Source organism: Aquarana catesbeiana, linkage group LG08 (assembly GCF_042186555.1).
Source record: "Aquarana catesbeiana isolate 2022-GZ linkage group LG08, ASM4218655v1, whole genome shotgun sequence".
In the NCBI taxonomy this organism is placed as follows: domain Eukaryota; kingdom Metazoa; phylum Chordata; class Amphibia; order Anura; family Ranidae; genus Aquarana; species Aquarana catesbeiana.
The window spans coordinates 42295625-42316893 of NC_133331.1; the positions used below are offsets into that span (position 1 = coordinate 42295625).

At 42.1% G+C, this 21269-nt stretch overlaps 1 protein-coding gene across 1 annotated transcript in view; it reads left to right on the forward strand.

The window, feature by feature from the left end:
* The window catches only part of ADAM12 (ADAM metallopeptidase domain 12), a 970627-nt gene that overhangs the window by 122007 nt on the left and 827351 nt on the right, over positions 1-21269 (forward strand). The window contains exon 2 of the mRNA XM_073595739.1: positions 14530-14663. Within this exon, the coding sequence (XP_073451840.1) occupies positions 14530-14663 (134 nt within the window). The remainder of the gene's footprint in view (positions 1-14529; positions 14664-21269) is intronic.

Genomic DNA, 21269 nt, shown 5'->3' on the forward strand with positions numbered 1-21269 from the left:
GTAAAGTTCCTCTGTTCCTCGGTGCTCATGCACAAATGTAAATGGTGATTGCACCACACATGTGAGGTATTGCTGTGAACAGCAGAGTGACAGCAAAAATTCTAGCATTAGAGCTCACATTTAACTCTAAACCGGTAACCTGTAAAGGCTTTTAAAGCGTCGCCTATGGGGTCTTTTAGCTACTAGAGTTTGCTTTTCATTTCAGGGGTGTGCAAAATTTTGTCTTGACATGTTTGGTATCTTTTTACTTGGCGCAACATCCTTAATATAAAACCCAATGTTTTCGTAAAATATAGTATGTGTGTGTGCACTATAATGCATTTAAGTGTATTTTTTCCTGAAAATTTGCATATGATAAACCGCTGCACAAATATCGCGTAACATAAAAAAAATTGCAACAACCACCATTTTCATCTCCATTATATACTTTATTTCAAAAAATATGTTTTGGGGGTTTGAAGCCATTTTCTATTACATTTTTTTTTTTTTTTTAACAACTCCAATTCAAAAAAAGTTGGGTCACTGTGTAAAATCTACATAAAAACAGAATGCAAATATTTGCAAGTCTTATTCACAATAGAAAACCGAAAACCTATTCAAATGTCTCAAATGAAAAATGTACTATTTTTGGAAAAAACTAAGGTCATTTTGAAATTGACGGCAGCAACACATCTCAAAAAAGTTGGTGCAGGGCCAGGTTTACCACTGCGTAGCACCACCTCTCTTTTTCACAAAGAAGTCTGGGAACATTTGCTGGAACTTTGGGAGAGGAATGCTGTCCTGTTCATGCCTAATATAGGATTCTATTGACTTAATAGTCCTGACTTCTGGGTCGTCTTTGTTGTATTTTTCATTTCAAGATGTGCCAAATAATTTTGATTGTTAAACTTTTTTTTTTTTTGTTATTAAGTTTAGCATAGAAAAAAGTACATTGGAATAGGAAGGCAATGCTATAATTGGAATGTGCTAGCTCCAGTCCTTTGTTTTCTTTTATGATACTATATTTCACATTTTATCCCTTTCTCGGTTGTTCATTCATCTGATATATTCCACATGGATACAGTAAGTTTGACATATTGATTTGATATATATATTATCTTTGAACAACTCTCGCTAAAACTAGATTTAAAAACAAAAAAAAAAAAAAAGTGTGGACTGCAGGCAGGTCAGTTACTGTAAGCACCCAAACTCTTCTAGCATGACCGCGCAATTGTCATTCAAAGTGCGACAGCACTGAAAGCTGAAAACTGGCCTCGGAATGAAGGCAGGTTTAAGTGGTTAAAGCTGCATTTGTGATTTTACCGCAATTTTTTTTTTTTTTTCAGGTCACCAATCTAAATGGCAGAAAAATGCCTGTAATCTGCCCCAAAGAAGCTCATGTTCTTTTTTTGAGCTTAGGGCATTTTTCAGGCGTTTTGCTTCAGGTGACAAAATGCTCAGATATGAACAGGTGCCATTGAAAAGAATGGGATTTTGCTTGTTGGGCGTTTTTAATGAATTTTTTCGGGCGTTTTACGACCTGAAAACGATCGGGTGTGAATGCAGCCTTAAGTGGTTGTAAACCTCAGACACTAAATATAAACAAACCACATCTCTCTATAGTGTGCACTCAATCCAGAGCATGACGTGTCATTTCTGTCTGCTGTGTTGTTCCTTTGCTATCAGTATGAATCACTTTTTTGACAATTTTTTTCTGACACCAAGAGAAAAATGGGTGACAGGGGAGGGACCTCCAGCAGATTGACAGACTCAGCTCTGTTCCTGCGTGCTGTGTGAAGGGGGCGTATCTCTTTCCTCCAATCCGCTCTCAAATCTCTGCGGAGTGTCACTTGAGCTCTCTGCCCCCTTTTTTCTGAACTCTCAGACAAGCTTTATAAATTCAGCACTTTGAACGGTTATATAGAGAAGAGAAGACTGCAGATAAACAGGTATAACTTATGTAGGATAATTTTTGTTTCTTCTCTGTGTATCACCTGAGGATAGTCCCTTCACTGGGTATATGTAAGCCCTGGTTCACATTGGTGTGTTTTGACATGTCAAATTGCATGTCAAATCAGCAATTGCCCACAATGGCACCGTCCTAATCGGTGCGGTGCTGCATTTGCGGCGCAGCACCGATTTTCAAAAGTAGTTTCTGTACTACTTTTTGTGGTTTCGGGATGCGATTTCCATTGACATCTGTGCAGAAACCCACACAGATGTCTGTGAAATCGACACCAAAATCTGGACAAGCGGAAGTGAAGGGTTTACAACCACTTTTAACCCTTTCATGACTAAGCCTATTTTTGAAATTTGGTGTTTACAAGTTAAAATCCGTATTTTTTGCTAGAAAATTACTTAGAGTTCCCAAACATTATATATATTTTTTTAGCAGAGAATCTAGAGAATAAAATGGCGATTGTTGCAATATTTTTTATCACACGGTATTTGTGCAGCGGTGTTTTAAACGCAAATTTTTGGAAAAGGGACACTTTCATGAATTTAAAAAAATCCAAACAGTAAAGTTACCCCAATTTTTTTGTATAATGTGAAAGATGATGTTACGCCGAGTAAATAGATACCAAACATGTCACCCTTTATAATTGCACGCACTCGTGGAATGGCGACAAACTACGGTACCTATGAATTTCCATAGGCGACGCTTTAAAAATTTTTTACGGTTACCAGGTTAGAGTTACAGAGGAGGCCTAGGGCTAGAATTATTGCTCTCGCTCTGACGATCGCGGCAATACCTCACATGTGTGGTTTGAACACCGTTTACATATGCGGGCGCGACTTCTGTATGCGTTTTCTTCGCTGCGCGAGATCGCGGGGACAGGGACACTTTAAAAAGTTTTTTTTTTTTATTTATTTTTTTACTTTATAAATTGTGTTTAAAAAAAAATTTTTTTTTTTTTACTTTTATTGCTGTCACAAGGAATGTAAACATCCCTTGTGACAGTAATAGGTGGTGACAGGTACTCCTTATGGAGGGATGGGGGGTCTAAAAGACCCCCCCATCCCTCCTTTACACTTCAAAGTATTCAGATCGCTGAAAACGGCAATTCTGAATACTGTGTACTTTTTTAAATTCGGCGCCATTGGCAGCCGAGTAAACGGGAAGTGACGTCATGACGTCGCTTCCGCGTTTACAACGAGAAGGCTGGAACGAAGCCGCTCACAGCTTCGTTCCAGCCCGTCCCCAGCCGCCGAAGGCAGCTGAATGGACACCGGTCCTCCCGATCGCACAGGAGGCCCGGTAACAGCGGCGGGAGGGGGGGGATGTCCCCTCCCGCTCCTCCGGTATAACAACCGAGCGGCTTTTAGCCGCATCGGTTGTTATACTCGGGTAGCCGATCGCCCGATGTAAACAACGGTACCAGGATGATGCCTGCAGCTGCGGGCATTATCCCGGTATAACCCCAGAAAGCCGAGGACGCATATCTGCGTACGGTCGGCGGGAAGGGGTTAAACTTTAATTATAAAAACCTGGAAGCTGATTGATTTTAATGCAGAGCTGCACCAGATTTTGTACTGACTTTGTTTTTAGTAAATCAACCCCATTGGGTCTACATGACAGGCAAGCAAATAATACTTTTGGAAGGACATGTCAGCATACACAAAGTGTGTTGTCGGTTGCCTCTATACTGGTCATCTTCAGATAACTGTACATAAAGAGACATGAATGATGGTTGCACCATAAAGACCCCTTTCACACTGATGTGCTTTTTCAGGCATTTTAGCACTAAAAATGGCGCCTGTAAAGCGCCTCTCATGCCTCCCCAGTGTGAAATCCGGAGTGCTTTCACACTGGGGCGGTGCACTTGCAGGACAGGAAAAAAAGTCCTGCAAGCAGCATCTTTGGAGCGGTTTGGGAGCGGTGTATACATTGAAATTAATGTCAAGGCACCAGCAAAGCGCTTCAGCAGTGCCTCAACACGGGCACTTTTACCCTTTCTTCGGCCGCCAGCGGGGGGTTAAAATTGCTGAAATTGCTGAAAGTGCTGAAAGCGGTGAAGGAGCGGAGTGTATACCGCTCCTGCCCATTGAAATCAATCTGCAGAGGCGATTTGCGGTGGTTTTTAACCCTTTCTCGGCTGCTAGCGTGGGGTAAAACCCCCCTGCTAGCGGCCGAATACCAACGGTAAAGCGCCGCTTACAATAGCGGCGTTTTACCGCCGACCCCGCCCCAGTGTGAAAGGGCCCTTAAGGGGAGTTCCACCCAAAAGTGGAACTTCCGCTTTAAGCACTCATCACCCCCTTACATGCCACATTTGGCATGTCATTTTTTTTTGGGTGGGGGGGCGGCAGTGGGTGCTTGGTTTTGAGGGGGACTTCCTGTCCCACTTCCTGGTTCCGGCTACAGACCGCCTGGTCGACTCCTCCTCTCCTGCTAGGCAGCCCCTCCCTCTCGGCAATCTTCTGGGACACGTCACAGATCCCAAAAGATTGCCTGTCTACTGGGAGAGCGCAGCGCAACTAGGGCATGCGCAGTGTGCGCCCGGCCGTGAAGCCACCAGCTGTCACAGCCGGGTGCCCACAGTATCAATGGAGGTGCTGAGGAGAGGAGGGGGAGAGAAGCGAGGCTCCGGGCGGCCGCATCGCTGGACCGTGGAACAGGTAAGTGTCTGTTTATTAAAAGTCAGCAGCTCCACTTTTTTGTAGCTGTTGACTTTTAATTAAAAATAAAAGCTTGGAACTTTGCTTTAAGGGCCTGCTCTGGTCACTGTTCTTGCAGTTTGCAGGTGAACCTTTTTTAGACTGTTTCTCTTTGTTGCATTATGCATTTTTGTTTTGCACATGTATTATATATTTGACCTACTAAAAAATCATTTTTTTTGCCTCATGTAGATTTGAAAACATTCATAGCAACCTGCTAATTCAGGCTGGATTTACACTGGTGCGAACAGAGACATCGCATGTGAGTCGCACTGCATTGCTATCAAACCCAGTGCAGAACCCATTTTTTGGTCCGCACTGGAATCGGATTGCATGTTCACACCCATGTGATCGGATTCCTGTACCCATTGACAGTTCGCACTGTGATCTGCTAACCAATCTGGGGGTGTCATTAACATTCTATTGACATCCGCAGCGGTTTGCAGAGGGCAGTGTGAACTGCCTGCGAGTGGTATGCAATGCGGGAACCCGCACAGGAATCGCGCTGATTTCCACATCGCATTAGTGTGAACCCAGCCTAAAACCCTTATGTTAATGATTGACACTTGGGGGCGTGATTTACCAAAACTGGAGAGTACAAAATCTGGTGCAGCTCTGCATGGTAGCCAATTAGCTTCTAAACTCAGCTTGTTTAATTAAGCTTTGACAATAAGCCCACGTTCACACTGAGGGCGGGTTTGAAGTTGTGCGAGTTCAGCTGAACTCGCACGATTTCAAACCGGCATTTCAGTCCGACTTCGGGGGCGATTTGACAGACATCTGTGCGGGTTCCTGCACAGATGTCTATTGAAATCGCCCCCCGGAGTTGCCAAAAGTAGTGCAGAAACTACTGGGAGTAACTACTAACTACTTAGGGAATCGGTGCAGCGCGACAAAGTGGACGTCACATAGACTCGGATGGTACCGTTGCCGGCAATAGGCTCCAATTTGGCATGTGATTTGTTTGCTGCCCCCCCTCCCCCGCAAAAAAAAAAATGGAGCACCAGCCGCCACTGGTCAACACAGGCCCCGATAGGACTCCTTTTATATTTTTTGTAACTGTGATTGAAGCAGTATTAAACTCAAAACCCAAAAATTTTATATATTGCAGTGTACCAATCATTGGACGTGGTGACTGCATTCATTTTTATTTTTTAGGCTTTTTTTCCCTCTCTTCACCTGGTGATCTACCCAGTAACATACTTTCTGTATTAGAGTGCCTCCACTCTAGATGAATGAGTACAGGGGGTTCAGCAGACAGCATCGTTGCTAATCTGCGTGGAGGGGAGTGTTAGATGGATTAACAGATTTAAATACACTAACAAGTTAAAGCTAAACTCCAACTCACTCTGCAGTTACAACAACAGTTTTCTTTAAATTTTTTTCTTTTGGGATAAAGGTTTTAAATAAAAGCTCATCATTGTAAGCACTCCTGTCGGTGGTAAATGGTTTGTCTCCACGCACTTAACTGATACATTTGGAGAAGAGCTTGTTCTTTTGAAAAACCCCAGACATACTGGCTGGATCACCAGATGGAAAAAAAAAAAAGCCTAAAAAAAATAAAACTAATGCAGCCATCACATCTAAGAATTTGTAAGCTGCGATACAATGTTTGCTTTAGGGGTTCATATTGCTTTAAGCTGTTACTTAGTTAAAGTAATTTTAAAGCTTTTTTTTTTTTCCTTTTTGTTTTTTGTTTTTTTTTTAAAATAACAAACATGTTATACTTATCTCCATCATATAACCCCCTAGGAGAAGCGCTCTCCCGGGGGGTTACCTTGCCGGCACACTCCCGAGTCCAGCATTTGCGTCCATAGATGCAGGATGCCTGACTCGGCCCCACCCCCTGGTGCCCGCGTCATTGGATTTGATTGTCGGCGGCAGGAGCCAATAGCTGTGCTGCTATCAATCTATCCAATCAAGAGCTGATACAACGGGCAGAGGGGAAGATCGTGTCTCGGGCGCGGGAATTACAGGGCTCAGGTGAGTAAAATGGGGGGCTGGGGGGCCGGTCAGTGACAGACGTTTTTTCACCTTTAGTGCATAGGATGCATTAAGGTGAAAAAAACACAAGGGTTTTACAACCCCTTTAATTTTCATTTCAATGTGGCATGTTTGTTATTTGTCCACCTCCTTTATCTAGGCAGATTCCAGTTAGATATTCTACTTTTTTCATTTCGCTTTAGAGACTCAACACAGAAAGACATTACCGTTTTTGTTTCAATTATTCACAATATAAATCTTGGAGTACAAGGATTGTGGTACATTTTTCTAAAAATTGTATACCATTCGTTCTGTATCGGAGTTAATATATGCTCCTTACACCAGTAAATCTGGCTAAGTGCACAACATTCACCAGATAAATCAGCTAGAAGATGTGTATGACTGCTTCTGATGATGGGAAGTGAAGTACAGTTCAGAGTACTGTTTCCAGATGCTATATAGCAGAGGTAATCAGACTGTGAGACACTTTATTTCCTTGGATATATTGGCATGGTCCACCCTAAATCCCACCTAATCCTAAATATAATACATTAAACTGAACATACAGTGCCTTGAAAAAGTAAATGTATTTTATTGGGATTTTCTGTGATGGACCAACACAAAGTGGCACATAATTGTAAAGTGGACGGAAAATGATAAATGGTTTGCAATTTTTTTTTACAAATAAATATGTGAAAAGTGTGGTGTACATTTGTATTCAGCCCCTCTGAGTCAATACTTTCACTGCAATTACAGCTGCAAGTCTTTTTGGGGATGTCTCTACCAGCTTTGCACATCTAGAGAGTGAAATTTCTGCCCATTCTTCTTTGCAAAATAGCTCAAGCTCTGTTAAATTGGATGAAGAGCGTCTGTGAACAGCAAATTTCAATTTTTGCACGGATTCTCAATTGGATTTAGGGCCTGGACCAATCTAACACATGAATATGCTTTGATCTAAACCATTCCATTGTAGCTCTGGCTGTATGTTTAGGGTCGTTGTCCTGCTGGAAGGTGAACCTCCACCCCAGTCTCAAGTCTTTTGCTGACTCTGTATTTGGCTCCATCCATCTTCCTATCAACTCTAATCAGCTTCCCTGTTCCTGCTGAAAAAAAACCATCTCCACAGCATGATGCTGCCACCATCATGTTTCCCGGTGCGGATGGTGTGTTCAGGGTGATGTGCAGTGTTAGTTTTCCACCCCACATAGTGTTTTTTGCTTTTAGGCCAAAAAGTTCAATTTTGGTCTCATCTGACCAGAGCACCTTCGTCCACACGTTTGCTGTGTCCCCCACATGGCTTCTCGCAAACTGCAAGCGGGACTTCTTATGGCTTTCTTTCAACAATGGCTTTATTGCCACTCTTCCATAAAGGCCAGATTTGTGGAGTGCACGACTAATAGTTGTCCTGTAGACAGATACTCCCACCTGAGCTGTGGATCTCTGAAGCTCCTCCAGAGATACCATGGGCCTCTTGGCTGCTTCTCTGATTAATGCTCTCCTTGCCTTTAGGTGGACGGCCATGTCTTGGTAGGTTTGTAGTTGTGCCATACTCTTTCCATTTTCTGATGATGGATTGAACCGTGCTCCTTGAGATGTTCCAAGCCTGGGATATTTTTTTTATAACCTAACCCTGTATTAAACTTCTCCAACTTTATCCTTGACCTGTCTGGTGTGTTCCTTGGCCTTCCTGACTCTGTTCACCTAAGGTCCTCTAACAAACCTCTGAAGGCTTCAGATAACCGCTATATTTTAACTGAGATTAAATTACACACAGGTGGACTCCATTTACTAATTAGGTGACTTCTGAATGCAACTGGTTCCACTAGATTTTAGTTAGGGGTATCAGAGTAAAGGGAGCTGAATACAAATGCACTCCACATTTTCCAGATGTTTATTTGTAAAAAAATTTTCATTTTCATTTTTCCTTCCACTTTACAACTATGTGCCACTTTGTGTTGGTCTATTGCCTAAAATCCCAATCAAATAAATTTACGTTTTTGGTTGCAACATGCCAAAATGTAAAAAATTTTAAGGGGTATGAATATTTTTTCAAGGCATTGTACCTGGGTGAATCCTACTACTGGACGCTTTCCTGGGTTTTTTTTTTTGTTTTTGTTTTTTTTTTTCCTTGAACAAGACCTTCTGCACCTGCTTAGGATGCCCATAGAAGGGTCAGTTTTTTTTCATTGACCTGATTTGAACACTAAATAAACTTTTGAGGTGATAAATGCTGCAATCAACCTTCTATTAAGGCACAGATAAAACTTCAAATAATGTGTTCCTAAAATATGTGTTCCTAAAATACAATTGTGTTTATTGTAATTCTAATAATAATGACAGGAACTGATATCCCTCTGTGTTCAGTTCAAGTATACTAAATACAAAATTATATACAAAAATAATATAGTGATATTGAATGTCTTCAAAGCACTAATGGTGGGGACTAATTAACCTCAATAACACAAGGTTAGCCACAGATACAAATTTGTTAGTCTATTCAGAGGATAAAGATGATAATACCTATAGAAACCAACAATAGTTCCCTGTTGTTTTCTGCAAGAAACCACTCCTGCCAAATTGTTAGTTTATCAATAGTGTTCAGCTGATTTCTCTTGCTGCTTTCCTGGCTTTCCTCATTTATATGGATTCCCACATGAAACAAGAGAGATGCATCAATGAGATGCGCAATGATTAAAAACCAACAAAGGGTGTAAGGTGCAAACGAATCCACTCACGTTTGTATGATCAACCAGTGCTTATTGCAAATGGTCAGATGCTTACAGCAAATTTCCTCCTCACACCGCATCTGCTGTGCACAAACACAATAGATGTCGTCACTGGCTCCTCCCGACGCGTTGCGTCACGTGACTTTTTCAAGTCACAACTATGTGCCACTTTGTGTTGGTCTTTCACCTAAAATCCCAATAAAATACATTTACGTTTTTGATTGTAACATGACAAAATGTGGAAAATTTCAAGGGGTATGAATATTTTTTCAAGGCACTGTACCTGGGTGAATCCTACTACTGGACCCTTTCCTGTTTTTTTTTTGTTTGTTTTTTTTGGTCCTTGAACAAGACCTTCTACACCTGCGCTTAAGATGCCCATAGAAGGGTCATTTTTTTTCATTCATCCACTGGTGTGAACACTAAATAAAACTTTTGAGGTGGATGGGGAAATTCTCCTGCTGTGTCGTATTCTGACAGCGGGGAAACTTCCCCACCATGAGAATACACTGATCAGTGCTGCAGACTATAGCCTGCAGCACTGATTGAGCAGACATTTTCCGACAGGACAGACTCTTTACCCAGCCTGCACCGACAGCAGAATCCATCAGATACAGCTATAGAAGCCTCAGTGAAGATTATACATGACCTATGTTTGAATCCACACTCTGCAACACAGTTGATGTGTATTCACGTTTTGGTGAATTAAAGGGTCAGGCACATTTTGTTCTCTGCTGGTCGCCCATTGAAATGAATCGGACCACCTCTAAAGGTCATGTTCAATGCCTGTTACCAACATGCATACATAAATGTGGAGTCAGCCTAAAATGTGTTACTCTAACCCAGCCTTTTTCAACCAGGGTGCCTTGAGGTTTCCTCAGGGGTGCCTTGGCAAAATGACTAAAAAAAATGAATATAAGCCGACGTGTGCCTGAAGGCTGCCTTTTAGTTACACAAAGCCACGCAGTTTCATTGTGCATCATTACAACCTTCTAGCTGCCGGCATCTTAACCACCAATGGCGTCATCAGTTGATCAGGAGGATGTCAGTTGCCTGCGTAGCATCCTTGTTTGACCCTTCCTTGCCCCTCTCCATCAGCGTTGGGGTCACATTAACTGGGTGATGGAGAAAAACTGAGGGAGAAGAGAAACACTGGAATTACTAAGAATAATAAGAAAATAAAAAAAGGTAGCGGGACTTTATATATGGACACTCGGGAGCGGGAATAAAATTAATAATTTTTAATGGAATCAAATGATTATAGAGTTTCTGTATTCGAATAATTCAATGCATGATGCTATATATAAAATCATTCGTACAACTGTTACAATTCATTGAAACCAGAAAAGATATACATACATACATGTTCCAACAAGGAATCAATACATAATACATAATGTAAAAACATTTAGAGCATGGTTACATGATTAATTGGAAAAGTTGGAGACCAAAAAGAAAAGGGAGGGTTGCAGATCATAGGGGGCAAAAAACAAATTATTATGGAACGGCCTGGTAGAATGCATCAATATGTACACTAGGTTGTTATTGGCTCTACGCGTTTCAAGGTATTTGACCTATCATCAGGAGCAAGGAACCATAGTGATAATCTAAAAATTAAAGAAAAAAATGTTTAATTGAAAGTATAAAAGGGAAAAAAAAAAAAAAAAGGAAAAACTCAGAACAGGCAGGAAGGGTCCTCCCTGATGGACCCGAACCGCCTGTGCACTTACATGTATGGTCCACACAGTGGCGGTGCGGCCATGAAACGCACAGGCCAAGCCAATCATGCCATGCACGGGAGCTGAGGGGACATGTAGCAACGGGCAAGACACAGGAATGGACGACGTCCCGCAGGAGTGTCATTGTAGATGATGGTGAAACAAAGGGACCAAATCTGTAGGGGAAAGAAAATGAAGTGGCTGTGAAGTGGATGTGGGGTAAGGTGAAGGAAATGGGTGGAGAGGGAAGAGATGTGGAACAAGGGGAGGAATGAAGGGGGTTAAAAAAGGGTTAGTGTGATTAGAGAAAAGGTTAAGAACATGAGAGAGGTAAATGGAATGGGAATAGGAAAATGAAAAGGGGAAAAAAAAAAAAAAGGGAGGGTAGGATAGGCGGGGTGATACAAAAGGGGCAAGATAAGGAACAGAATAGAGAAGGAAGGGCAAGAAAAAAAAAGAAAGGGCAGGAGTGAGAAGGAGGAAAGGGAAAAATTGCAAGGATAAGAAAGTGATGAAGGGAAGGTGGAACTCGGTTTGAAAGTCAAGAATAATGAAGGAGGAAATGTGTACCTGATAAACAAAGTGTCCAGCCAAAAATGCATTGATGCATAGGTGATAGGTAGGAAGGTGGAAACAAGTGTGTACCAAACGAGGTGCGGAATCCAAGCGGGAATGGGGTCCATAGCCGTCAAGCCCCCGCAGTCATGCCCCCAATGTCAGACACTGGCCCACAGATGGGGAGGACGCCGACAGCCCAGGAACCAAGCCAGTGATGGCTCCACCGGCGGCGGCGGCAGCCAAACCACCCCCCAATGGGCCAGGAGATAGTGATCACTCGGACGGCACGCCGCGCTATAAGGCGCCAGCGTGTCCGGCCGGGATGTGTGACGTCGACGCGCAGTGAGCACAACCCCGCCCACCCTCCGTCACAACAGGGTGGAGGGGGGGTCCGCAGTGCGCGTCGCAGCTCCCGAGCAAGACCGAGAGGCAGGCCCGGCAGACCAGCAGACGCACGCACCACTGCGTGCATGTAAGAAGAAACGAGATAAAAAATAAATACAAAAAATTGGAAATAAAGCTAGAATTGGAGATCAAAAAAAGAGAAATAAGAAAGGACAATAACTAAGATTATGTTTTGATAATCTTATTTCTCTTGCTCGGGAGCTGCGACGCGCACTGCGGACCCCCCCTCCACCCTGTTGTGACGGAGGGTGGGCGGGGTTGTGCTCATTGCGCGTCGACGTCACACATCCCGGCCGGACACGCTGGCGCCTTATAGTGCGGCGTGCTGTCCGAGTGATCACTATCTCCTGGCCCATTGGGGGGTGGTTTGGCTGCCGCCGCCGCCGGTGGAGCCATCACTGGCTTGGTTCCTGGGCTGTCGGCGTCCTCCCCTTCTCTCCCCATCTGTGGGCCAGTGTCTGACGTTGGGGGCATGACTGCGGGGGCTTGACGGCTATGGACCCCATTCCCGCTTGGATTCCGCACCTCGTTTGGTACACACTTGTTTCCACCTTCCTACCTATCACCTATGCATCAATGCATTTTTGGCTGGACACTTTGTTTATCAGGTACACATTTCCTCCTTCATTATTCTTGACTTTCAAACCGAGTTCCACCTTCCCTTCATCACTTTCTTATCCTTGCAATTTTTCCCTTTCCTCCTTCTCACTCCTGCCCTTTCTTTTTTTTCTTGCCCTTCCTTCTCTATTCTGTTCCTTATCTTGCCCCTTTTGTATCACCCCGCCTATCCTACCCTCCCTTTTTTTTTTTTTTTTTTTTTTTTTTTCCCCTTTTCATTTTCATTTTCCTATTCCCATTCCATTTACCTCTCTCATGTTCTTAACCTTTTCTCTAATCACACTAACCCTTTTTTAACCCCCTTCATTCCTCCCCTTGTTCCACATCTCTTCCCTCTCCACCCATTTCCTTCACCTTACCCCACATCCACTTCACAGCCACTTCATTTTCTTTCCCCTACAGATTTGGTCCCTTTGTTTCACCATCATCTACAATGACACTCCTGCGGGATGTCGTCCATTCCTGTGTCTTGCCCGTTGCTACATGTCCCCTCAGCTCCCGTGCATGGCATGATTGGCTTGGCCTGTGCGTTTCATGGCCGCACCGCCACTGTGTGGACCATACATGTAAGTGCACAGGCTGTTCGGGTCCATCAGGGAGGACCCTTCCTGCCTGTTCTGAGTTTTTCCTTTTTTTTTTTTTTTTTTTCCCTTTTATACTTTCAATTAAACATTTTTTTCTTTAATTTTTAGATTATCACTATGGTTCCTTGCTCCTGATGATAGGTCAAATACCTTGAAACGCGTAGAGCCAATAACAACCTAGTGTACATATTGATGCATTCTACCAGGCCGTTCCATAATAATTTGTTTTTTGCCCCCTATGATCTGCAACCCTCCCTTTTCTTTTTGGTCTCCAACTTTTCCAATTAATCATGTAACCATGCTCTAAATGTTTTTACATTATGTATTATGTATTGATTCCTTGTTGGAACATGTATGTATGTATATCTTTTCTGGTTTCAATGAATTGTAACAGTTGTACGAATGATTTTATATATAGCATCATGCATTGAATTATTCGAATACAGAAACTCTATAATCATTTGATTCCATTAAAAATTATTAATTTTATTCCCGCTCCCGAGTGTCCATATATAAAGTCCCGCTACCTTTTTTTATTTTCTTATTATTCTTCATTTAACCGGGATGGAGGGGGGGACCTGAACGGCACCCCTATACCTCATATAAAGTCCCACCAATTCCCTCTATCTTTTTTTTCCCAATGAATATTAACCAATACTGGAATTACTAGTCAGTACCAGTTGGCAAAATTGTATTTGTTTTGGAAGAATAAATTGCCTCTAACGTTGGGTGTCCTACTTGGACTCGTGGATGATGCTGAATTATGTAAAACTATTGGAATATACTGTCCATCATTTTTAAAGGGTGCCTCAAGATTGTCCATAATTTTTAAAGGGTGTCTTGACTAAAAAAAAAGTCGAGAAACCCTGCTCTAACCATATTAAAAAGTTGGGAAGTATATTACTGTCCATTTGAAGCACATGGATCCTTTAGAGGTACTGAAATCCATTGGTTTCCACTACATGGGGCAACCACAAGTGTTCTTCTATTGGATCTTATCCCCATAGTGGGGAAATTGCTGATTATAACTTGCCATTTATCTTACATTAAACGTTTCACGCGCTGCTATTTTTTCACCTTGTCATAGAACGATGATTTTGCCGCTACTTCACAAAGCAAACTTGCTGAAAATGTTTTTAATTGATTTTGATTTATTAAGTTCTAGGGAATCTCTTATTAATCTTGCAGTGACTTTGCAAAGTCATCTAAACAGTAATGTCTGTGTTTTGCAGGTCGCTCCATACTAAAGCAAGTTTTTTTTTTTTTTTTTTTTTTCCTTTCTTTTTTCTTCTTCTCTAGGAGAGAATGTGGACTGTAAATTGGGATCGACTAGGAAACAGACAGAAAGGGAACACTGCGGACATTATGAGATAATAGTCCCTTATCTTTTGAGTGGAGAACAGTGGAAAGCAATAGGCACCATCTTTCCAAAGGTTAGTTCACTTTTTTATGCTCCTTTTGAGATGCTTTTAGTCGAACAATATGGAACGAAAAGAAAACATTGCAGTCGCAAGAAAATACACTATATTTGTGGTAACAATATAACGGATGGAAACCATTCAGACTGTTTTCTAAACCTGATGCCTAACATATAATTCAATCTGAGATGCTTTTTAAACTGCTGTAAATGATGTCTGCAGATCTCTATTGTTAAAATGTTTCCTATCGGTCTAATTTAGGCTCATTACCCCACAATGATCCATGCATGCAACAAGATGGCTTTTTTTTGTACAACCATATATTTTCTACAGTTTTTTTTTTTTTTTTTTTTATATATACTTCTATAGTTTATGTCAGAGGGGCCATTTTATCACTGTTTTTTATTTATTTATTTTTTAAAATCGTTATTTGTATCTTTTCAACACGGCGTTAATGATGTGATCTCTGTACTTAGATACACTATATTGTCAAAAGTATTGGGACACCTGCCTTTACACGCACATGAACTTTAATGGCATCCCAGTCTTATCCCCATAGGGTTCAATATTGAGTTGGTCCACCCTTTGCAGCTATAACCGTTTCAACTCTTCTGGGAAGGCTGTCCACAAGGTTTAGGAGTGTGTCTATGGGAATGTTTGACCATTCTTCCAGAAGTGCATTTGTGAGGTCAGGCACTGATGTGAACGGGAAGGTCTGGCTCGCAGTCTCCGCTCTAATTCATCCCAAAGGTGTTCTATCGGTTTGAGGTCAGGACAGTCAAGTTCCTCTACCCCAAACTCGCTCATCCATGTCATTATGGATCTTGTTTGTGCACTGGTGCGCAGTAATGTTGGAACAGGAAGGGGTTATCCCCAAACAGTACCCACAAAGGATGAAATTGTCCAAAATGTCTTGGTATGCTGACACCTTTTAATATGCCAATCTGTACCTATATCACAGCGGCTCCTGGCGATCACGTGACTCCTCGGCTTTCTCCTCTGCCTGGATGACAGCTCCAGTGGGTGGGGCCGAATACTCCCGATGACATCAGCCGTGGATGAGGGGAAGAGAGGAGAGAGAGAGCTGAGGAGTCGCGACGGGAGCCTCTCTGATATAGTTACAGATCGGCATATTTTTTATTTAACAGAGGCACAGGGACATATATTGTTATGTTACAGAGGGGATGGGAAGATTTTATAGTAGTTATGAGAGCAGCAGGAGGAGAGGGGCGGGGACTGACACGAGAAGACCGGCAGAGAGGGAACGGGAGGAGGACAGAGAAGGACAGAGGGTAGCTGCGGATGATGGAGGCAAGTAAATTGACCACAGTGTCAGGGCTCAGCAGCCATGATGAATCGTGGTCAGTTTACAGGGGGGGGGGGTATAGCCAGGCAGGATCAGCCAGGTTTTTTATATGATAGAAGGGGCAAAATTACACAGCGCAAGCACTGTGCTGTATAACCTGCTTTAAGGGAACACGATCTTCTTTTTTCTTTTTTTTTTAAGGTTAACAAACACTTTAACGTTCATGTGCGTGTAAAGGCAGGTGTCCCTATACTTTTGACAATATAGCATATGTCTGCTGCTTCTGCTTTAGAGACAGAAAAGTGGAGTTAAGCTTTTAAACACATAGAATAGGGTTTTCACAAAGTCAAAGTGGTTGTAAACCTCTGATTGCCACTTTTACCTATTATAGGTAAGCCTAGAATAAGGCTTATCTTTAGGTAGTGGAAATATCTCTTAAACGTGAGCCGTTTAGGAGACATTTACCACCCACTGCGCCGATGATGTCATCAGCGCATGCGCTGTGAATAAAACGGACCTCCGTGCCGTTTCTTCACTCGCAACTGCCGTGACTGATGGCTCCCGCGCTCATGCATGGGAGTGACATCACGCAGCTCCGGCCAGTCACAGAGCCAGAGTACGCGGCCCCGGAAGGAAGAGGGGTGAAGATGGATGCGGCCACCACGGGGACATTGCAGGCATCGTTTGCAGGCAAATGCGATCCATGCTAGCCCATTATTATTTTACTTTGCAGGGGAACAAAGAGGAAATAAAACCCATCAGGGGTTACTTCCTCTTTTAAAGTAGGCCCAGCATAAGATCAATTTTTATTATTATTTTATTTATTTATTTATTTTGGTTAAGCACATGAAAGGTAATGTGAACTTGTTACTCCTGCAGGAAATGTTTACCTCTTAAAAAGATCTCATTACTCCCCTGACAATGCCTTCTATTTGCTTTTCTCTTCAGTAGAGCCAAGCCACATTTTCTGAGGCATTATTTAGGGGCAGCATCTACTCCCTGATGCCAGCTCAAAGATGACACAATCATGTGAATCCTGGGGTCGATCATTATTTTTTTTTTTTTTTGTGTTCATAAATGTTAAACCTAGATGAACCACCTCTCACCCTGTGATTTGTTTTGTACTTCAAGTAGCAGAATGACATCAGCTTTGCTTAGGCAAAGGCCCTTGACTGTAGCTTCTTGGTAATGTAAAAAGGTACAGCTTTTCTATTATATCATGGCTGTGACATCAGAAATGTATTCATGGAGACTTGTAAAGTTACTAAAAGGTCCACTTTAGGAGAGCTATGTCAATACAGGGCACTTTTTTTGTAACCTTTTTCCTCATTCTTATAAAAAAAAATGTATTTATTAAGCAAGTTGGGAGAAAAGCTAAACATGGCTGACATTTCTTTTTAGGGCAAAGTGACAGAGTATCTTGCTAGCCCACCTCTCGGTCACATCTGACAGTGTTCAGTGTCAGCAGTTGGACACTCAGTCCAACCACTGCATCATTGGAAGTCATGTGTTCCTCCATACCCAGAAAAACTCAGTATATTACAAGGGTTCTAACAGAGTGACAGAGAAGCGTAGAGAGGACGAGGTATAATTGCATCTAGGGTCAGGTAATGAGAGACCTGAATGGAAAAAGTCAGTTTATTTTTAATACTGTTCAGTCAACATGTATGGTCAGCTTATATAAAGATCCTCTCTAGTGCAAACCTTTGCTGAGAGACACATTAAGTTGGCCATTGCGCCCTTCTTAAGATGCTAATTATCTGGATAGTGTAAATGTTGTAAATAAGATTTCGCGCAAACACATATAGTGAATAATAGTTAATAAGTGTTGGCTGATAAGCCACGTGAATAATGTACAACCAATAAAAGCAATATTAAAAGTGTCCAATAGTGATACAATAAAGAGTGAAGGCTTCTAATTTCCAGTTAGACAATGCAGTGATAAATCAGCTGGATGATAGGCTTCCACATATACTCATTGTTCAAATAAATTCCTTCCCTTTATAAAAGGTCTCCCACTGCCCTTACCTTAAAGGGCTTAAGATAAAGCCTTAGTGTAGATAGGAAGTGATGGTCTAGGAGTGGTTGGGAGGTATCCACTGGTTGTGGTTCCTGGTGAGTAGATGCTTTAGCCGCTTCTGGTTAAGGGCAATTCAGGATCATGGGCTCCAGTCCAACCGAGTAGGGAAAAAAGAACAAGGGGGCTCCCAATGGTGTAGTTGGTTTATAACATTTTTTTTATTAAATCAGAAAGGAAAACACTTTCCAAACGGTGAATAAAAACATCCACACTGTGGATACAGTGTGGGGCGGTGACAAACAAAGATGGCGGCGGAACGCAGTCACCTGGTGCAGAGCTTCCAGTTCACACTAACAGCACTTCTGGGTCAAAGCAGTGTGTAGTGTTGTATGCGATGGCTAGCGGGATCCTACGCGTTGCGTCACGTGACCTCGTGACTTCATCAGGGATTCTGATTGGTCGAGACCTCCGTGGGTTTAGTAAGGGTTGAACACAGACCTGGAACAGTATCTATAAAATTGAACCTATTTTACGTATATATTTGTTCTAGGTTAGGGACACAAACCAATAAAGCTAAATACATGTATTTGTGCTATTTTGTGAAAAAATATCAAAATTAAAGATGCATACTACATTTACATCTCAAACAGTGAAAATATAAATTGGAATTAGAAGTCCTTAGTAAATCATGCTTATGAAAGATGTCCAATGTGAAAACCACTCTCAGGAAAACCTTCATCGACTCCAGTGCTTCAACCACCACCCAACAAATCTGCCTACCAGAGGATCAGACCTCAACGCATAAGAGGTCCCACGGTGCTTTACACTGATCACAGTAGGGTGGATGGCTCTCTCCCTTAATTAAAAAATAATGGTAACCACATACAATGTAGCAATATGCAGAGAAAGAACAGAAGGGACTACATAGTGTAGCAATTCCCAGCCAATATATTAAGAAAAACAAGGGCATATAATCACAAATGAGAAAAGTAAACAATCTGATCACTGACAAACGCCACCCATCCGAGTCGGCGTGATGACATCACCACGTACTTGGATTTTGCAAAAGCGTTCGATACAGTTCCCCACACATGACTAATGTGTAAGGTAAAGTCTACAGTCTTGGAAATATCAGTTTGTAAATGGATAGAAAACTAGCTAAAAGACAGAATTCAGAGAGTAGTGGTTAATGATTCTTACTTTGAATGGTCTAAGGTTATCAGTGGTGTTAAGTTCAGTTCAGTGTTGGGACCCTTACTTTTTAATATCTTTATAAATGATATTGGGTCTGGGATTAAAAGTACCATTTCAGTCTTTGCAGATGACACCAAACTATGCAGTGGAAAAACGTCCTTACAGGATGTGTCCAATTTACAAGCCGACCTCAATGCATTGTCTAACTGGGCGAATATGTGGCAGATGGTTTAATGTTGATAAATGTAAAGTTATGCACTTGGGGGGCTAAGAATATGCACACAACATACATAGTAGGGGGAGTACAAATGGGGATCTGTAGTGGAGAAGGAACTGGGGGTTTTGGTAGATCATAAGCTCAATAATAGCATGCAATGCCAAGCTGCGGTTTCCAAAGCGAGCAAAGTCCTTTCTTGTATTAAGAGAGGTATGGACTCCAGAGAGAGAGACAATTTTGCCCCTGTTCAAATCATTAGTAAAACCTCATCTGGAATATTCAGTTCAGTTTTGGGCACCAGTTCTCAAAAAGGATATCGGAGGAACTGGAGAAAGTGCAGAGAAGTGCAACCAAACCTGGTAAGAGGCATGGAGGTACTCGGCTATGAGGAAAGATTAGAGGAACTGAATTTATTCACTCTTAAGAAGAGATTAACCACTTCACTACCCACGTATTGTCAAATGACGGCCTCAGATGGGATCTCCTGGGATTCCCGGCTGTCTAGGGGGCGCACGCACCCGCTGCATTGCTCGGGACCCGGTGCGTGTGCCCGACGGCCGCAATGTCCGCCAGGCACCCGCGATTGCCCGTTAACCGAGCAGGACTGTGGATCTGTGTGTGTAAACACACAGATCCACGTCCTGTCAGTTGAGAGGAGACCGATCTGTGTTCCCAGTACAGAGGAACACCGATCGGTCTCCTCCTCTTGTGAGTCCCCTCCCCCTACAGTTAGAATCACTCCCCTAGGAAACATTTAACCCCTCGTCTCCCCCTAGTGGTTAACCCCTTAATTGCCAGTCACATTTATACAGTAATCAATGAAATTTTATAGCACTGATCGCTGTATAAATGTGAATGGTCCCAAAAATGTGTCAAAAGTGTCCGATGTGTCCACCATAATGTCGCAGTCACGAAAAAAAATCGCAATCGCCGCTATTACTAGTAAAAAAAAAAAAAAAAAATTTTTTAAAAAATGCCATAAATCTATCCCGTATTTTGTAGACGCTATAACTTTTGCGCAAACCAACCAATATACGCTTATTTTTTTTTTTTTTTTTTTTTTTTTACCAAAAATATGTAGAAGAATACGTATCGGCCTAAACTGAGGAAAAAAATTGTTTTTTTTAAAAAAATTGGGATATTTATTATAGCAAAAAGTAAAAAATATTGTGTTTTTTTTCAAAATTGTCGCTCTTCTTTTGTTTATAGTGCAAAAAATAAAAAACGCAGAGGTGATCAAATACCACCAAAAGAAAGCTCTATTTGTGGGGAAAAAAGAACGTCAATTTTGTTTGGGTACAACGTTGCACGACCGCGCAATTGTCCTTTAAAGTGCGACAGCGCTGAAAACTAAAAATTGGTCTGGGAAGGAAGGGGGTGAAAATGCCCTGTATTGAACCGGTTAAGGGGGGATATGATCAACATGTACAAATATATAAGGGGTCCATATAGTGAACTTGGTGTTGAGTCAACACAGAGGACGGGGGGCACTCTTTATGCCTAGAGGAAAAGATTTCAACTCCAAATACGGAAAGGTTTCTTCACAGTAAGAGCTGTGAAAATGTGGAATAGACTCCCTCCAGAGGTGGTTCTGGCCAGCTCAGTAGATTTCTTTAAGAAAGGCCTGGATTCTTTCCTAAATGTACATAATATAACTGGGTACTGATATTTATTGGTAAAGTTGATCCAGGAAAAATCCCATTGCCTCTTGGGCGGGGGGGTTTGGTCAGGAAGTAATTTTTTATTTTTTTCCCCTTTTGGATCATGCTCTGCTGGGGTTTTTTCTCCTTCCTCTGGATCAACTGTGGGTATAGGATTGGGTATATGGGATTGTATGATATTATTATTTTTTATTTATTTCTTTTTATGGTTGAACTAAATGAT